The sequence below is a fragment of the Delphinapterus leucas genome, unplaced genomic scaffold (assembly GCF_059928025.1).
Source record: "Delphinapterus leucas isolate spDelLeu-1000000601 "Yukka" unplaced genomic scaffold, BTC_Dleu_Yukka2 spDelLeu_asBTCV2_sq25, whole genome shotgun sequence".
Lineage (NCBI taxonomy): Eukaryota > Metazoa > Chordata > Mammalia > Artiodactyla > Monodontidae > Delphinapterus > Delphinapterus leucas.
This window is the reverse complement of record NW_028322234.1, coordinates 18993416-19010078: the sequence shown is the minus strand read 5'-3', so window position 1 is coordinate 19010078 and position 16663 is coordinate 18993416. Positions and strand designations below refer to the sequence as shown.

Sequence of the window (16663 nt, the reverse complement as noted above, 5' to 3'; positions counted from 1 at the left end):
GGGGACATTCGGGGATAACGTGGTAAAGTAGCTGCGGGAAGGGGCATGAATTGAGCAGGCTCAGAAGCAAGGGCTTCAAACCCAGGCCGGCAAGCCTGGACTCCATCCAGGGGCTATGGGGAGCCATGGGTGGCGTTTGGAGCAGGGACCGTACGCACGATGGGGGCGTTATAATGCCCAGCTCTGTTCAGAGATCTCCCATGCTATCTACCATGGCCGAGTCTTCAGTGCTGCCTTGGTTATCATCATATGCCCCATTAGGGAACAAGCAAGGCCTTGCTTCCCACAGCCTGGAGCGTTTCACGTCTAGTCCAAGGGCTGCAGATGCTAAGTTCATGTGGAGTCTATCACAAGCATTCTTCTGGCTTGAGTAATATGGGATCGGGTGACCCTGAGCGTTCCGGACCAGGCCACGCATGACCTGCATCCTGGACGCAGTGGCACATCAGGGTGTGTGTGATTCCTACAGCCCCTGCAGAACCCGCTGCTCTGGATTCTAAAGGCTCCGCTTGAATGAAATGTAAACGGGCTTATTGTAAGCTGGTTTTGTCCACAGCAAGTGATAGAAACGCCTCTTAAACCAGCTTTATCTAACTGGGGAGGCAGTTCAGGCACAGCTGGATCCAGGACCTCCAAGAACAGCACAGGGCATTGCTGCTGCCTCTCTTGGCTCAGTGTCCCACTGCGCCGGCCTCTCCCTGGCCATTGGCAGGAGCCACCTGCAGCTCCAGGCTCACACCCCTCTAGCTCAGGCAAGAAGTGGGTGTCCCTTTCCCAGCAAAAGTCTCAGAGCTGACTCTTCCTGGTTTGCTGAATGTCCGATGATTCTAAGTGGTTGGGCCTTGGTTGGTGCCCACTCTTGGGGACATTTGAGCTGGGATTGCAGATGATCCCCCAAAGGAAAATCTGGTGCTGGAACCGGAGCAGGGATGCCAGCCACAACCTGGGGGCTCACCCTGATTGCTCGGGGCTCAGCACATGGGTCCTGGAACCTTGCTTACCTGGTATTGACTCCATTCCCGACCTTGTGGGGCTTTGTAACGCATCCACCCGAAAGTCACTTTCCTTCCTCCAGCCTCAGTTTCCCCCTTCTGTAAAATGGATGCCTGCCTTACAGCATTGTGGGGAACGGCAAAATACTTACCCATTCTTAATTAATAAGTATCTCTGCACCATGTCATGCCCCTACCATGCACCAGGCATTGTCCCTGGTGTCCTGGCTGAAATCTGCAGTACTAGGATCTGTGCCCATTTTACAGATGAGAGAATGGAGGCATGGAGATGTCACATGTGGCTTGGCCAGGGTGGCACAAACTGGACTGGGCTTCCACCAGATGCCTCCTTCTCCCTCCAGGCCTCAGTCACCTCCTTGGAAACCTTCCTGCTCCTAGGGTCTCTGTCCTGCGACCGTTTTCCACCAGTGCTCACTCCCTCGTTTGTCTCCAGCCAGGCAGGGACCATATCACTGCGACACTGAACCCCTTTGTATTAGCTGCTGTCACAAATCGACACAAACTTGGGGCCTTAAAACAACACAAATTTTTCTCTTCTAGTTCTGGAGGTCAGAAGTCCAACATGGGTTTCTCTGAGCTAAAATCAAGGTACTGACAGAGCTGCATTCCTTTCTGGAGACTCCAGGGGAGAATCTGTTCCTTGCCTTTTCCAGCTTCTAGAGGCTGCCCACATTCCTTGGCCGGAGGCCCCCTCCTCCCTCTTTAAAGCCAAAAACAGCAGATCAAGTCCTTCTCATGTTGCATCTCTCCAACCACAGTGGGGAAGCTCTCCACTTTCAAGGATCCTGTGATGACACTGGGCCCACCTGGATAGCCCAGGATCATCTCCCATCCCAAGGGCCTCAACTTAATCCTATCTGCAAAGTCCTTTTGCCGTGGGAGGTGACATATTCACAGGGTCCAGGGACCCACATGTCTCAGGGGGCTGTATTCGGGCTTTCTCTTACTTGTAGCACACACATCCCATGACTTCTTTTCCCATCCCTCCTTCCCTCCCCCACTGTTCAATCTAACAATGTAAATGTCCTCCTCTTCTGAGAAGTCTGCCTTGATCTCCCCAGGCTGGGTCAGGTACAGCGTCCTCCATCACAGCTCTGTTTATGTTGGACTGTCACTGTCGGTTTCCCTGGGGTGGTGAGCAGGGACCTTGGGGAATCATGATGGGTATGGGCTAGGGAGGAACGTTATGGCAGGCGCCTGGGGTAGGAAGCAGGCTGCAGGCTGGGTCGGGGTGGTGAGGAGGGCACAAATGGGAGATACTCAGAAGAGGGTTCCCCAAAGAGGGCCATGACTTTTTTGAGGTCACCCAGTGTAGAGCCTCTGGGCTGGGGAGACACGCCAGGCTGGGGAGCAGAAGGCCACTGGCCACTGGCCTCAGTTTCAAACCCATGCCAGGCCGACAATGGCCCTTTTATTTGCACAGCTCAGGACGGGGTGGCTGAGCCATGGTAAGGTCAGGTCTCGGCCAAGGTCACCCTGTCCAGCCCCCGCACACCCTTGCTGAGAACACAGGGTCTCATTCCTGCCCCATTTCCCAACAGGGGAGAATCTCCTTGGACTGTCAGAGGCCAAGGCCAGGTAGAGACAGCTGGGTGCCCTCCCTCAGTGCTGCTAGGAAGTAATGCGGCCCTTGGCACTGCCCTGGGGACACGGGTCAGGCTGGGCAGCTAAGGTGGAGTAAGTGGTCTGGGCACGGTGTCGGCCAGCAGCAGATCTCGTGCATGCAGAGGAAGGGCTGTGCCTTCAGGGATCCTGTTTCTACACCCGGGGTGGGGGCAGATGCAGGGATGGGGGGCGACGAGGCATAGGTGCCCCTGGGAGATGACCAATTGCCCTCAATCATTTTTGTTTTTTCCTAAAAGCATTTTCCACTCTTAAAAGTTATACATTAGTTTGTTTTTCTATGTATTTTCTTGTCTATGACTCTGACAAACCATGAGCTCAGCGAGGACGGGACTGGGTCTGCCTTGGTCAACCTGAGGCTCCAGCACCCCCCAAAGGTCCCTGCTACCAGCAGATTGTCACTAATTATTTCCCAGAAGCACAAACACAGAGGGGCTGCACAGGACCCATGAGCCTGTTGGGGTGCCCTAACAATTTGGGAGGCCCCCAAGATTGAAGAGATCAGCTCCAAAATAGGAAAAGCAGGGGCTTCCCTGGTGGCTGGGCCCATGAGCCATGGCCGCTGAGCCTGCGCGTCTGGAGCCTGTGCTCCGCAACGGGAGAGGCCACAACAGTGAGAGGCCGGCGTACCGCAAAAAAAAAAAAAAAAAGGAAAAGCATCCTGCTGCACTGAGGCCCCAGCGGACTCAGTGCTTCCCAGGCCCACGCTGATGTGGCCATCATAAATTGTGGAAAACCCAGGATTCCAGGGTGTCCCAGGACAGGGAGCACTGATCCTTGGAGGAGAGAAGTCAGCAGGTTGTTGATGTGGCCTGGGGGCACGGTTTGCAAAGGCCTGGGGTGTTTGGTGCAACCTCAGCTGTGAGGGGCAAAGGCCAGGCACAGTGGGCACTTTACCACAATGTAACTCTTGTGGTATGATTATTGCTGTCAGCGATGTAGTCAGGACCATCGTGTCTCTGGGGTCTCTCTCTGCCACACCTCTCTGCCTCTGTTTCCCACCCCACCAACCTCCCCATCCCTCCACGCGCTCACACCCAGCCGTGCCCACCGGCTCCAGCGGCCAAGTGGCCAGGCGGATGGCCGGGGGTGTGTGATTAGGGAACTGGCTGGGGCTGAGGTCCCTGGGGCGTGTAGGGACGGGGAGGACAGGCCAGGAGTCCAGAGCACACTGGGGCCACCCCAGCGACCACATGCAGAACACGACGCGCACGGATCCACAGACGCGCTCCCCTTGGTTCACCGGCCAGTCCCCCAAACGCACGGCGACACCTCGAACTCACAGCCACCAGCCCGGCTCCCGGGTCGTGCCCCCGCCCCCGACCAGCTGCCGCCCACATCGCGCGCGACACTGTCCCGCGCCCCGCCCCGGCCGGCCCGCCCCGCCCCGCCCCGCCCGCAGCCCGCGGGACCTTTATAGGGCGCGCCGGCCGCGCGCTGGAAGTGGTGCCGCCGCCGCCCTCCCTGCAGCCCGCCCGCCCGCCCGCCGCCCGCGCGTCCGACGCGGGGGCCGCCGCCGTGTCTGCGTCCGCCATGCGTCCCGGGGCGCCGGGGCCACTGTGGCCGCTGCCCTGGGGGGCCCTGGCGTGGGCCGTGGGCTTCGTTGGCTCCGTGGGCTCTGGCGACCCCGCGCCCGGTGAGTGGGGCGGCCGGAAGGGGCGGGCGGGGCGGGCCACCCACGTGGGCCTGCCCGGAATGCGGGCCTGGGGGCGAGGTCGGGGGGCGCGGCGGCGGTGGCAGACAGCGGTGACCCGTGGTGACCCGTGGCCGCTGCAGGTTGAATCTGGGAGGGCTTGAGGCTCCCCTCCCCCCAGCCCCAAAAGGCCCAAAGGAGGGTCACCAGGAGGTCAGGAGAGCAGATGTGACTCCTTCACAATTTATTTATCAAGAATCTAGTCACAAGAGCTGCTGACAATTATTGGGCGCCTAGTGTCTGCCTCTTCCGTCCTGGAATCCATGCAACAGCCCAGTAGTGTGGGCACTCTTCTGCCCGGTTTCCAGGTGGGGAAACTGAGGCACAGGGTCACACAGCTTTTAAGTGGCAAAGCGGGGATTTGAACCTCGACCATCCGGGTCCCAATGCTCCAGAAAGGCAGGGCTGGGTGGCTGGACTCAGGACCTCCAGCTGGGGTCTCAGATTTTCCCTGGGTCTGGTTCAGGCAGACAGGTCATTGGAATCTCACACCTGCCACTTGCGGAGGTGCCGGGGAAGTCACATCCCCACTCCTGGCCTCAGTTTCCCCTTTTATACGGGGTGCCAATGTGCTGGGCTTCCCAGAGCTGGTCCCTGGGAGGCGCTCAGCACAGAGCCTGGGAGCTCCACGGAATGGGGGCCGTGGCCACCCCCGCCCCCACTTAACGGTGCAGAAACCGAGGGCCATCTGCCCCCCACCCCACCCTGCAGCCCCACCCCAGCCCCGCAGTGAGGGGAGAGCCAAGCCCCCTCCCCGAAGGCCGCATCCCCGGGGAGACAGTGAGCTCATGCGAGGGGAATGTTCCCGAGTTGGAGTGAGTAAGAGGCGGGCCAGGCGAGGGGGGGCTGCTGGGCGAGGGGGCTCCGCGTGCCCTCGGGCGCTGTCTAGACAGAGGGCAGAGGCGGGAGAGGCGGCTCCAGGGCCCGCTGACCCTGACACGTCCAGCTCCGGGCGTTTGCCTGCTCGGGCAGGATGCCAGGCCCGGGCTGGGGGCCTGGACCCAGGGGGGAGAGGTTCCCAGGAGGGGGTGGGGTGGGTGCTGGAGCAGTTTTGGGGCTGGATCCCAGAGAGGAAGGGTCCCCAAAGAATCTGCAGCCAGGGTGGGGACACCTGTGCGGTTCTCTGCCCCTCCTTCCCAGGTCAGGGGCAGATTATCCCCACCATAATTACTGAGCACCAACTGTATGCATCGCCATGGGCCGGCAGCTGGCTGGAAGGCCAAGGCCGGGGTGTGGGGAGGGGCACCGGAGGGCGCCTCTGGCCACGTGGGAACTGGCCCGCTTGTCCGCAGGTGGTGTCTGCTGGCTCCAGCAGGGCCGAGAGGCCACCTGCAGCCTGGTGCTGAGGACGGACGTGAGCCAGGCTGAGTGCTGTGCGTCTGGTAACATCGACACCGCCTGGTCCAACTTCACGCACCCGGGGAACAAGATCAGCCTCCTGGGCTTCCTGGGCCTCGTCCACTGCCTCCCCTGCAAAGGTGAGACCCTGGGTGTCGGCCGCAGGCCAGGGTCACAGGGTCAGAGGCGGGACAGCCGAGAGTGAGCCCCCCGTCTTGGGGGCAGGCAGAAGCTTGAGGCTGCCGGCACGGGGATCCCGGGCTCAGAGAGGGGTTGCGGGCCTTCAGGCTCCCAGCTTAGCCACCTGCAGGTGAGGGTTCAGGAAGCTCCAAGGAGTCCCCAGTTTGGATTCCAGCCTCTAGGCCCTTGCTCACGAGGAGCCCTCTGCCAGGGTGGCCTTTCCCACTTGCCCTGCACCTAGTGGATGTGCTCACACCTAGCTCCTAGGAAGGTGGATTTTCCCCGACTGGCCATTAGGGTTCGTGACCCCACACTCAGTGTTCCCACTTATCTGCCCTTGACCCCGCAGATTCCAGGGTCTGGGGTTGGGCTTAGCTGTGGTTAAACAGCTGCATGTTAAACAAGCGTGTGCCTCTGCACCATGCTCTGCAAAATGCTGCCTCCCCCATCAGACTAGGGGCTCTCTGAAGGCAGAATGAGTGAATGACTAAGTCAAGACATCGTCTCTGCCCTGGAGAAGGGGTTGGGGACTTTCCCAGCCCCCTGTGCAAGGCTGAACCTGCAAGGACCCAGAGGGCGCAGGGGGGCATGACTTGAAGGAGGTGGGCTCTCGAGCCAGGGTGCTGGCAGATGGTTAGGAGTTCGCCAGCTGGAGAAAGCATGGGGGAGAGCATCAGCAGAGACCATGGCCTGGGATCAGACCCTGGTGGGTGGAGTCAGGACAGGGGCACAAGGAGGAGGCTGGAGCTGAGGGCTGCAGACCTGCAGGCCAAACTGAGGAGCCTGACTGGCCGCTGGGATGTGATTAATCCCAGATCAGCCTGGCTGGGTGGTCCCAGACTCAACTGCCATGTGCCCTGGCTCCCTCCAGAAGCCCCTCTGGCTTCTGGGAGGAGGACAGACTTCAAAAAGTGCCTGGCCTGGTTATGAGACGGTCCAGGACCCCCTCCCCCCCGCCCCCCAACCTTGTCTGGCCTTGGGGACAGGAACTCAGCCCTGCCACTTCTGTTCTTGCTTGCGTGAAGCCACCCGGGAGAGCGTTTCCAGATGTGCGTGTGGGCGGGCAGCATGGGAGGCGCCCAGGTGCAGCCCACATGCCCTGGCACAGGGACTTGGGGCACGCCAGCTAGTCTCTTAGGAGCATCCATCATTTTCTGCTCACCCTGTAAGGTGGGTTTCCCCATCAGCCCCACTTTACACACAGGGAAACTGAAGCTGAAACCTCAACTCGAGCTCAGAGACGGCCCTCCAGACCCACAAGCCACAGAGCTGGGGGGTCCATCGGGTCCGGCCTGGAGTTCTCACGCCGAAGTGCCCTGGCTGTCAACAACTCACAGCTGTGACTGTTTCCCCCTTTTGTAAAATGACGACAAAACGGCACCACCTTGTGTGGGTAGATGGGAGGCTGCCCTGGGCCTGGGAGGCCAGAAGCAGCCGTTAGCCGGGCCTGAGTGGGGGCGGGGATCTCAGAGAGAGACTTGTTTCCCTACCTGAGAAATGGGGCTGCGGGGGGCGGTAACCCCTGGTTCGGAGGGCTCGGGCTGTGGGAGGCCCCCTCCTCAGGAAATGAGCCTCAGACCAGGCCGACGCCGCGCCCTCCCTGACACCTCCTCCGCGGAGGTCCTGGCAGGCACGGGGAACAGACGCTGCCCGTCCTCCCCATACCCGCGCCTGGACGGGGTGGAGCCCCCCGCTCCCCCCGCGGGCTGACGCAGCCGATCCCCCGCCGGCCTTCCCAGAAACGCGCGTAAATCAGGGAACAGACGTCAGCCCGAGCGGGTGGCCCAGCTGCGGAGCGAGAGCTGGACCGGGGGCGGAAGCCCGTTCCTCCCGGACCCCCAGATTCCGGGCAGAGACCCCTCCCTCCCGCCCACACTGAGCCCCGCCCCCCGACAGAAGCCCGCCCCAGGAGCAGCGTCGAGTCCGTGTCCACCCGGGCCGTGGCTGAATCTCGTCCCTAACGGTCCCGCCCCCAGACCCCCAAATCAGTCTCCTCCCCTGTGGGCCCCGAATCCGGCCCGGCCTCTATCCCTCGGAACAGGGAGGGGGCGAGGGCGCGGGGGGCTCTGAGGACCTCCGGCCTCGGCCACGCGCCCCAGCCCACACGTGTGTGTCCTCTGTCCACAGATTCGTGCGAGGGCGTGGCGTGCGGCCCAGGCAAGGCCTGCCGCATGCTGGGGGGCCGTCCGCGCTGCGAGTGCGCGCCCGACTGCTCGGGGCTCCCAGCGCGCCTTCAGGTCTGCGGCTCGGACGGCGCCACCTACCGCGACGAGTGCGAATTGCGCGCCGCGCGCTGCCGCGGCCACCCAGACCTGCGCGTCATGTACCGGGGCCGCTGCCGCAGTACGTAGGGGCGGGGCCTGGGGGAGGGGCGGGGCCACCGGGTCTGAGCATCCTGTAAGGCCGCTGCCGCAACGCGTGGGGGCGTGGTCTTGGCAGGAAGGGGCGTGGTCTGAAATCCAGGGTGTCCTATTATGTCTTACGGATTTGGGCGGGCTAGGCGGGGTGGCACCCCACCCACCAGCCCTGCTCCCAGGCCTTGTGCTAGGCGGGGCTTAGATGGGAGCTCGTGGGCGGGGCCTAGCGGAGGGAGTCTACTGTCCCGCGAGAGTGTCACTGGATTAGGTCTTTTGTGGGGTCATGAATGAGAAAGAGTTGGGTGCAGGTTTGGAAAGGGGATTCTGGGGCTCATATGGGGTGAGAGATACGAGTGTGTGTCAGAGAAGCTTACTGGTGCAATCAAAGGGGGGGGAGGGATTGAGAGTGGTTCTGGAGTGTGGGCGCGGTTCGTGGAAGGGGTGTGGCTTCTGGTGCAACAAGGGGGCCGCGTCTGAGGGTCGGACCCTGAGGGCGGGCTCGCGGCGGGGGCGGGGCCTGTGGCCCAGGTTAGGAGGAGCGCCCCTGACCCTCCCCGACGCCCCACCGGCAGAATCGTGCGCGCACGTTGTGTGCCTGCGGCCGCAGTCATGCGTGGTGGACCAGACCGGCAGCGCGCACTGCGTGGTGTGCCGCGCGGCACCCTGCCCCGCGCCCTCCAGCCCCGGCCAGGAGCTCTGTGGCAACAACAACGTCACCTACATGTCCTCGTGCCACCTCCGCCAGGCCACCTGCTTCCTGGGCCGCTCCATCGGCGTGCGCCACCCGGGCAGTTGTGCAGGTGCGGCGAGGGGCAGGGAGCAGCGGCGGGGTCTAGCCCCCAGCCCCTCTCCGCGCCCGCATTTCTCTTTTGGTCCCTCCCACTCTGCAGGCACCCCCGAGCCGCTAGATGCTGAGTCGGAGGAGGACGAGGAGAACTTTGTGTGAGCCTGAGGACCGGCCTGGGCCTGGCGTTCAAGGCAGCCCCGTTTTATTTATTGCCACAGCAGAGTCTAATTTATGTCCCACGGACACTCCTCAGAGTCTGGACCGGGACCATTTTGGGAGCCCTGTTGCCCCCCGACGATACCTTGGAAGGACTGGGGGAAGGAGGCCTGGGAGCAGGGCTGGTGGGTGGGGTGCCACCCCAGACCTAGGTACCCTACTGCCCAGGAGGACCCCACGCTTCTCCTTCCTCGGGGATAACTCTATTCATTGTCGCTGCCACCGAGAGGGCTGGGGACTTCCTGCCAGCAATTAATGAAGAGGCACCCTGGCCTCTATTGATAGAACAGGGACCAGGGGGTGAGAGGGGGTCCACGGCCTGGGTGTGTAGAGATGAGCCTCAGAACATGCCCAGACCCCAGACAGGCCAAGGAAGCAACCACTGTCCCCCACCAGCCCCAGGGTAACCAAGGGGCTTACCTTCCCTCTCCCTGCAGCTCCCAGTGTGTTCTGTGAAGGCCCCTGAGAAAAGCCCAGCTTGTCCCCAGGGACAGGGTGCCATCTGGGCCTCTGGACACAGGACTTGGGCATGGAGAGGCCGTATCTGCCCAGAACAGGGCACCATGTCCGGTGGTGCCCGGCCCACTTAGGGTGGGACCCGGTGGGGTCCCTGCTCACCCACTGGCTCAGAATGGAGAATAGACACCAAGACCCACTGCACACCTGGCATCCTGGAGCCGTGTGTCTGAGAGGCACCCCAGTGCCTGCTGCCCCGTGCACAAGTGAGGTCCAGACCCGGGACCCTCTGTCCCCCGCATCCTGCCCTGGCCACGCCTCTAAGCCCTGTTCCCAGCTGAGCCCCCCCTGCCTGCCAGCCGGGTTCCCTCCATCTTCCTGGGCTGTTGCTCTTTGTCACCTCCCTGTGCCTGTGTGTAGACTGGAGGTTCAGACCAGGGTGGGGGCCCAGCGGGGCAGGAGCCCAGCTCCCCGAGTTTGGAGCGAGGAGCACAGGGCAGTGGGGCTCGTCCGTGTCCTTCCCAGCCTCCAGGAAGTGCCTTACCTGTGACACCTGGAAAAGTGCCCTTGAGCAGTGGGTTCGCCCGAGCCCCCGACAAGGCAACCTCCCCCACCCTGGGGTCCTGCCTCGCCTGCCAAAGAAATAAACACTGAAAAAGCCACTTTGGATGTCCAGGCCTCGGTTTGCCCACCACCTCTCTGAGCCTCTGCGCCGCCCACTTTGGTAGGGGGTTACCAGCCTGGGTCCTGGGGTGCTGTGATGCTGGTGCATAGTGTGTTCTGGAAGCATCCAGCGCAGAAACACAGGTGTATGTCCTTGGGGCGGCCACTGCCTGACTCGGGGCCTCAGTGCCCACCTTCAGGCGGTGGGCGGCAGCCGAGGTAGAACTGGGGCAGGTGGGGTGAGGGTGGGTGGGAGAGTCTTGGCCTTTATGGGGCAGGGGAGGGAAAGAGGGGGGTCAAGATGGCTTAGGGCAGCCCCAAGAGGCCACCTGGTTTAGGGTCCAGAAACGGAGGCCTGGCCTGGAAGGGTTGGAGGTACCATAGTGACACTAACACGATTAGTAAAAGTACCAGCTGGGACTCGCCCAGCCTTGCCGCCAGCCGGGCACCATTCACTCAAAGCTCTTTTCAGAGGGTGAGCCAGGCCAACCTGAGACCCCACCCTGAGGACCAGAGCCCCTACCCTCTCCCGGCCTCGGTTTCCCCATTTGTGTGGGGTTGGCTGGAGGGCAGAGGAGTGGCAGTCCAGGTAGGGACCAAGGCGGGGAGGCAGGGTGGGAAACTCCAGAGGGGTCAGCGTGGGGAGGGTGTGGGAGGGTGGAGAGGGGCCCAGGTCCTATGGCTCAAGGTCCCTCCGGGAGGGAGTGCTGGAACTGGACCCTCGGCCACGCTGAGGCCAAGGAGAAGCTCAAAGACGTGCATGGACCCTGGAGGCAGACCATCGTGTCTGGTGAGCCAGTTAACACTTTATTGTGTTATTTTGCCCTTTTTGTTTGGAACTGATTCCCCCCTATCCCACCTGCCATCCCACACACACCAGGCTTCCTGGGGTTTGGGGGCCCATGGACCCTCTGCCCCAGCCATGGAATTTTCCAGGCCGGAGCTAACCTCATCTTGTGCGCTGCTGTGGTTCAGGCAACTCCTGCTGGGCCCCCAGTGGTCCTGGGTGGGGGGCTGGGCTGGGGGCCGTGCGGGCCCCGCCGAACCACATCCCAGATCCAGGTCACGAAGGCGGACACCAGTGTGTACACGTCGGGGGTCTTGGGGTTGCCGCACCAGAGGCCGGAGAAGGAGACGACGCCATGGGCCTGATTTCTGCAAACCAGGGGCCCCCCAGAGTCTGCCTGGAGGTGGAGGCAAAGGTGAGGCCAGGGGTCCCTCTCTGGGCCTCACTTTCCTTAAAGGAGCTCATACGGGTGAATCTGAGAAGGACCCTCCCTGCCTCAAAATCCTTCCATGGCTCCCTAGAGCTTTTACAGCAAAGACTAAGCTCCTCACCTCAGCCTTTAAGGCCTAGAGGATCCAGCCCCCACCCACCTGTCTGCCCTCCTCTCCCCCGACTTGCTTGGTTCCAGCCATGCCAGCCTACCTTGCTCTTCCTGCAGCAAACCAAGCTCCAACCTCTAGGCTTTTGCATATTCTTGAGACCCGTTACTGCCCCCTGCTGGACACTGCTTGTATAAATACACAAGTCGGCAGCACCTTGTGCAGTGCACAACTTGCGCAGCTGTACACAGCAGCTCTGTGACTGGTCTCTCTGCCTGGCATGCCTCCCCTCAGATCTTCTCAAGGCCCCTCCAACTCTCAAAAGTACTTTCCTCAGAGAGACCTCCCGGAATACTCACCGTAAAACTCCTGCTTCCTCCTCTCCCCTCACCTCCCCACACCTATCACCCTAATTGTCACCTGGAATCAGCTCTGACCCTGAGAAGTAGGTCCTATTTGTGTGACAGTTTTACAGATGGAGAAAGTGAGGTCCCGGGAAGTGAGGTGACTTTTCTAAGACCACACATCTGGGAAGCGGCTCAGTCTGGACGTGGACCCAGGCAGTTGGGCTCCAGAATCTGAACCACTGCACTCTCATGGCTGGAACAAAAGACACCGCCCCCCACCCCCACCCCACACCTGGGCTGAGTTTCTTCCTTGGCACCGTGGCCAAATTTGCCATTAATCCATACAAGGGCTTAGGAGCAGGAGCTTCTTCCTTGAGATCTGGACCTTGCTTTTTTTTTTTTTTTTTTTGACACTGCTTTTAAAGACACAGATCTGTAGCTGTTTGTGCAGTGCGCAACCTGCACAGCCATACATGGCATCCCTGTGACCCTGGGCAACTCCGTGCCCTTCCAGGGCCTTAGGCGAGGCCCATCTGGTCAAAGGTGAGCTGGGACTTAGTTCCCAAGGCTCTGCCCAGCTCTGACCCTCTCTGTGGGCCTCAGTTTCCCCACGCGGTAAGCAGGCAGGACAGAGACTGAGTGTCTCACCGAGCAGAAGCCACGTCGCCGGCGGTCCCCACTGCGGGTGCAGAGCATGGCAGGGCTCAGCTGCCCCCTCCAGGAGCTGTTGCAGATGTCCAGGCCCAGCACGCGGACCTCGGCCTCCATCAACACAGGCGGCAGCTCCTCGAAGTCGGACACGGAGCCCCAGCCGGCCACCTTGCACTGTGCCCCGGCCCTGGGTGGCCTCCGTGGCAGCCCCAGCAGCCCCACTGCAGGACCCAGGATGGCAGAGCTGTTCAGCTGCGGGGGGAGCACTGAGGTTAGGCCTCCCCCACCGCAGCCACCCACCACTGCTCCTGCCTGTTTACCTTTCTGGGTTTCTTCTTGGCCTCATGGAGAGAAGTCAGTGGCAGCCGTCATTAGGCTGTCGGAAGGCCACCACGCGCCACCGCCCGTCAGGCCTCAACTGCCTCAGACCAGGGCTCTGGTCTTCCCCAGCCTCCGGTCTCAACCCCTCAGCTGCCCAAAGGGTATTTCTAACGAGCCTCTCCTTCCCTGCTCTGAGCACAGGTGCTCACAGGATCCCAACAGCTGATTTTAAACAAATCAGGCCATCGTGGGGGGGGTGCCTGGGACCCGCGTCTGGCCCTCGTCCCCCACGCAGCGTCTCACCCGCAGCAGACAGATGTCACTGGTGTGGGTGGCCGGATGGTAGTCGGGGTGCATGAAGACAGCCGAGATGCTGAACACCTGCTGCGTGGCCTCTGCGGTGCGCAGGTCGTGGGCCCCTAGCACCACCAGGCCCGTTTGGGGGTCTCTGCGGGGTGGGGAGGGTGGTTGTGAGCGAGGCTGGGGTGAGGGCCACCCGGCACGGGGTGGGGTCTCTCCCCACCTGCCAAGCAAATCCATGTCATCCTCACGCCAGCCCATGATAATAAGCGTCACGTTTATTACCGTTCCACCTCAATTATGGTATTAACTCCAATCGCAGCAATATGAATTTAATTTAATTTTTTTTTGGCCACGCCGCGTGACCTGCAGAATCCTAGTTCCCCGACCAGGGATTGAACTCGCTCCCCCTGCAGAGAGACCATGAAGTCCTAACGACTGGACCACCAGGGAATTCCCACTGCAGTACTTTTTTTAGAAAATTTAATTAATTAATTTTTGGCTGCATTGGGTCTTCGTTGCTGCGCTCGGGCTTTCTCTAGTTTCAGCAAGCAGGGGCTACACTTCGTTGGGGTGCCCGCGGGCTTCTCATTGCGGTGGCTTCTCTTGTTGCGAAGCACGGGCTCTAGGCATGCGGGCTCAGTAGTTGTGGCTCGTGGGTTCTAGAGCGCAGGCTCAGTAGTTGTGGCGCCCGGGCTTAGTTGCTCCGCGGCCTGTGGGATCTTCCCAGACCAGGGCTTGAACCCGTGTCCCCTGCATTGGCAGGCGGATTCTTAACCACTGCGCCACCAGGGAAGTCCCTGCAATATTAATTTTAATACTTATAAAAACATACTTAGAATAAATATAATACTCATTATATTTATTCTAATTCCCACCTCGATTATAGTATTGCCTCCAATAATTTCAATATGAATGTTAGTAATCGTTATAACAATATGCTCAGGACAAGCATAACGGTTATAACATCAGCTTATGGTCACGGCTGCTGCTCGTTCCCTACTTCTCCTGCCGCCCCCCCATCCCTGATAAACTCCCCAGCTGAGAGGCCTGTCTGCACGAGCCCTCACCCCACCCACACCAGGGCATCCCCTCATCCTGGCTCACCTGTCTCTGAAGCAGTGGGCGGCCGACACAACCCAGCGGGTCTGCAGCAGGAAGCCCCCGCAGTGGTGCTGGCCCTGGAAACTCACGGACGCCATGTAGGGCCGGGAGTGGGGGGTCACCTTGTGGCCCCCGATGATTCGGGACGCCCAGGAGCCTGCAGGCAGGGTGGGCAGCGAGTCAGGGACGGGGCAGTGTGGGGTAGGGGTCAGGCTGGGCGGGATAGACAGACACAGAGATGCCCAGAGAAGGCCGTGGAGTTTGCCAGGAGAGGTGCCGGGTGCGCTAAAAGCTGGGCCCGGGCCTGGCCGAGACCCCAGCTGGGCCTCATGCCCGCCTCCCAGCTGAGACCCGAGAGGAACAGCCATGCAGGGGGCTGAGTAACTGACTACGTGGTGCTACCTGGAGCTTCCTGGGTGGGGCCCCTGTACGGGGCTCTGACGGGCTTGGTTGGGCTACTCGGGGGTCCTCACCTGGGGGCCTCATGGGCAGCATCTGGAAGGCGGTCAGAGTCAGCAGCAGGCAGGCCCAGCTCCCCTCCCCGGGCCTCATGGCTGCTGTAGGTCAGCCTCTCCCTGGAGAGCTCTGCGGGCCGTGGTCCACCCACCGCCCAACGGCCCGGAAATGGGGAACTGGGCTGTGGCCTGTGGTCAGAGGCCCCACCAGCCCAGTTCTGAGCCAGTGCTTCGGAAAGTCTGATGATTCTCCTGCATCGGGGTCATTGATGATAATCGTAATGGCACGGGAAGCCAGGAGCCAGGGCAGTGGAGTGGGCACGGGGGCTCTGGGGGGCTCCTGGCTCTGCCAAGACATGTGACCCCAGAGGTCCCTAATGCGTGCCATGCCCCGGTTTACCCAGCATCTCCCAGGTATGCAGTTGGCAGCACAACAGCCCTCGCTGCCCCTCAGGGCTGGGGACCAGCTCTCCAGCTGAAGGGGGTCCGGGTCCAGCCCTGCCCGTCACTGCCTCAAACCTCAGTTTCCCCATCTGCAACCCCAGCCTCCAGAAAGCCTTGTGACTGCTGCTGCCTTTGTTGCATGTATTGAGGTATTGAGGTATTGAGTGCCTACGGCATTACCAGCCTCCGGTAAGTGCTGGAGATGGAGCCCAATGTGACAAAGGCACCCACCCTCGCGGTGCTGGCGTTTCTCGGGGTTGTGGGTACAGATGAGGTGATCTGGCTTCATGGCTGAAGCACAGGCTCTGGTGGCCAGAGAACAGCGAGCTTGTCAGGTCAGTTCAGGGCCTTGAAGGCGGGGGCTTCTTCTGTGGGTAGTGGAGAGCCATGGAGGCTTCAGAGCAGGGAAGGGGCAGCAGGGCCTTGGTGAGGGGCCACACACAGGGGACACACAGGTCAGAGGCCCTGTGCTGCCTTGCGGAGGCTTTGCTGAGACCCCGTGCCCGTCCGCCATCAGTCACTAAAGTGGAGACGCAGAGGGACATCTGGGAGGCAGGGGAGCCCGCACAGCATGGAGGAGAGCGACTGGGGCTAGGGGTAGCCCTGTGCAGAGAGGGGGCCAGTGTCACAGGAAGGGGAACGGAGGCTCAGTGGCCGCTGCTCACAGTAGGCTCACCCCACACACGCCTCGGAGGCACAGAGGGTACCTCGCCAGAACGCAGTGCCCAGCCCGGAGGACCAGGGTGGGCTCCATCAGTGCCGGGGCGGGGGAGGGTGGTCCTCCCAGCCCATCACTTAGCATTGCGACAAGGGTGTGAGGGCGTGGGATGGACGGAGAAGGTGAGGTGGAGCTGGAGGTGGGAGAGACCCAGTGGCAGAGACATGGAAGAGAGGCAGAGACAGAGAGATAGACACAGAGATAGACACAGAGACAGAGGGAGACATAGAGGCAGGACAGGACTCCAACATGGGTCTCATGGGGCTAAATCCAGGTGTGGGCAGGGCTGGTCCTGCCGGAGCCTCCAGGGGAGCATCGGTTCCCGCCTTTTCCAGCTTCCAGAGGCGCCGCCTCCCTGGCTCGCGGCCCCTCCTGCATCCTCACAGCCAGCAGCGCAGCATCTCCCGTCTCTCTCTGCGTCTGACCCTCCCGCCTCCCTCTTATAAGGACGCTGTGATGACGCTGGGCCCCCAGGAATCCAGAGTCGTCCCCATCTCTCTTAACTCAATCCCACCTGCAAGGTCCCTTCTGCCCCATCAGGTGACATACCCACAGGTCCCAGGACCAGGGCTGTGGGGCCGTATTTAGCCAACCTCAGTCCCCTGTGTTAATTAGTTTGCTCTGTTGTTATCACACCCATTTCACAGACAAGGAAACTGAGGCACAGCCTT

General features: G+C 61.3%; 2 protein-coding genes across 3 annotated transcripts; one reads left to right on the top strand and one right to left on the bottom strand.

Moving 5' to 3' along the window:
- Positions 1 to 4066: 4066 nt before the first annotated feature.
- On the top strand, positions 4067 to 10325 carry FSTL3 (follistatin like 3). Of its 2 annotated transcripts, XM_022565708.3 has the most exons (5): positions 4067 to 4272; positions 5622 to 5807; positions 7975 to 8190; positions 8777 to 9004; positions 9095 to 10325. In XM_022565708.3, the coding sequence occupies exons 1-5, from the start codon at positions 4170 to 4172 to the stop codon at positions 9148 to 9150; spliced, it is 789 nt and encodes a 262-aa protein (XP_022421416.1). In that variant the 5' UTR covers positions 4067 to 4169; the 3' UTR covers positions 9151 to 10325. The 2 variants fall into 2 exon arrangements, with proteins under 2 accessions (XP_022421416.1, XP_089761968.1); XM_089905842.1 differs by having other exon boundaries at positions 8777 to 10325.
- A 782-nt stretch (positions 10326 to 11107) lies between these two features.
- PRSS57 (serine protease 57) lies at positions 11108 to 14980 on the bottom strand. Its single transcript, XM_022565628.2, is given in 6 exon segments — positions 11108 to 11314; positions 11316 to 11510; positions 12648 to 12902; positions 13275 to 13419; positions 14379 to 14532; positions 14849 to 14980. Coding segments are annotated over 6 exon segments (867 nt in total). The 5' UTR covers positions 14928 to 14980; the 3' UTR covers positions 11108 to 11275.
- Between the last annotated feature and the right edge of the window lie 1683 nt (positions 14981 to 16663).

Excerpts from the sequence above, each read along its gene's own strand:
- FSTL3 (XM_089905842.1), top strand. The coding sequence starts at position 4,170 with ATGCGTCCCGGGGCGCCGGGGCCACTGTGGCCGCTGCCCTGGGGGGCC. Across the intron at positions 5,808-7,974 it reads CCACTGCCTCCCCTGCAAAG|ATTCGTGCGAGGGCGTGGCG; the intron begins GTGAGACCCTGG and ends CTCTGTCCACAG. Across the intron at positions 8,191-8,776 it reads GTACCGGGGCCGCTGCCGCA|AATCGTGCGCGCACGTTGTG; the intron begins GTACGTAGGGGC and ends CCCCACCGGCAG.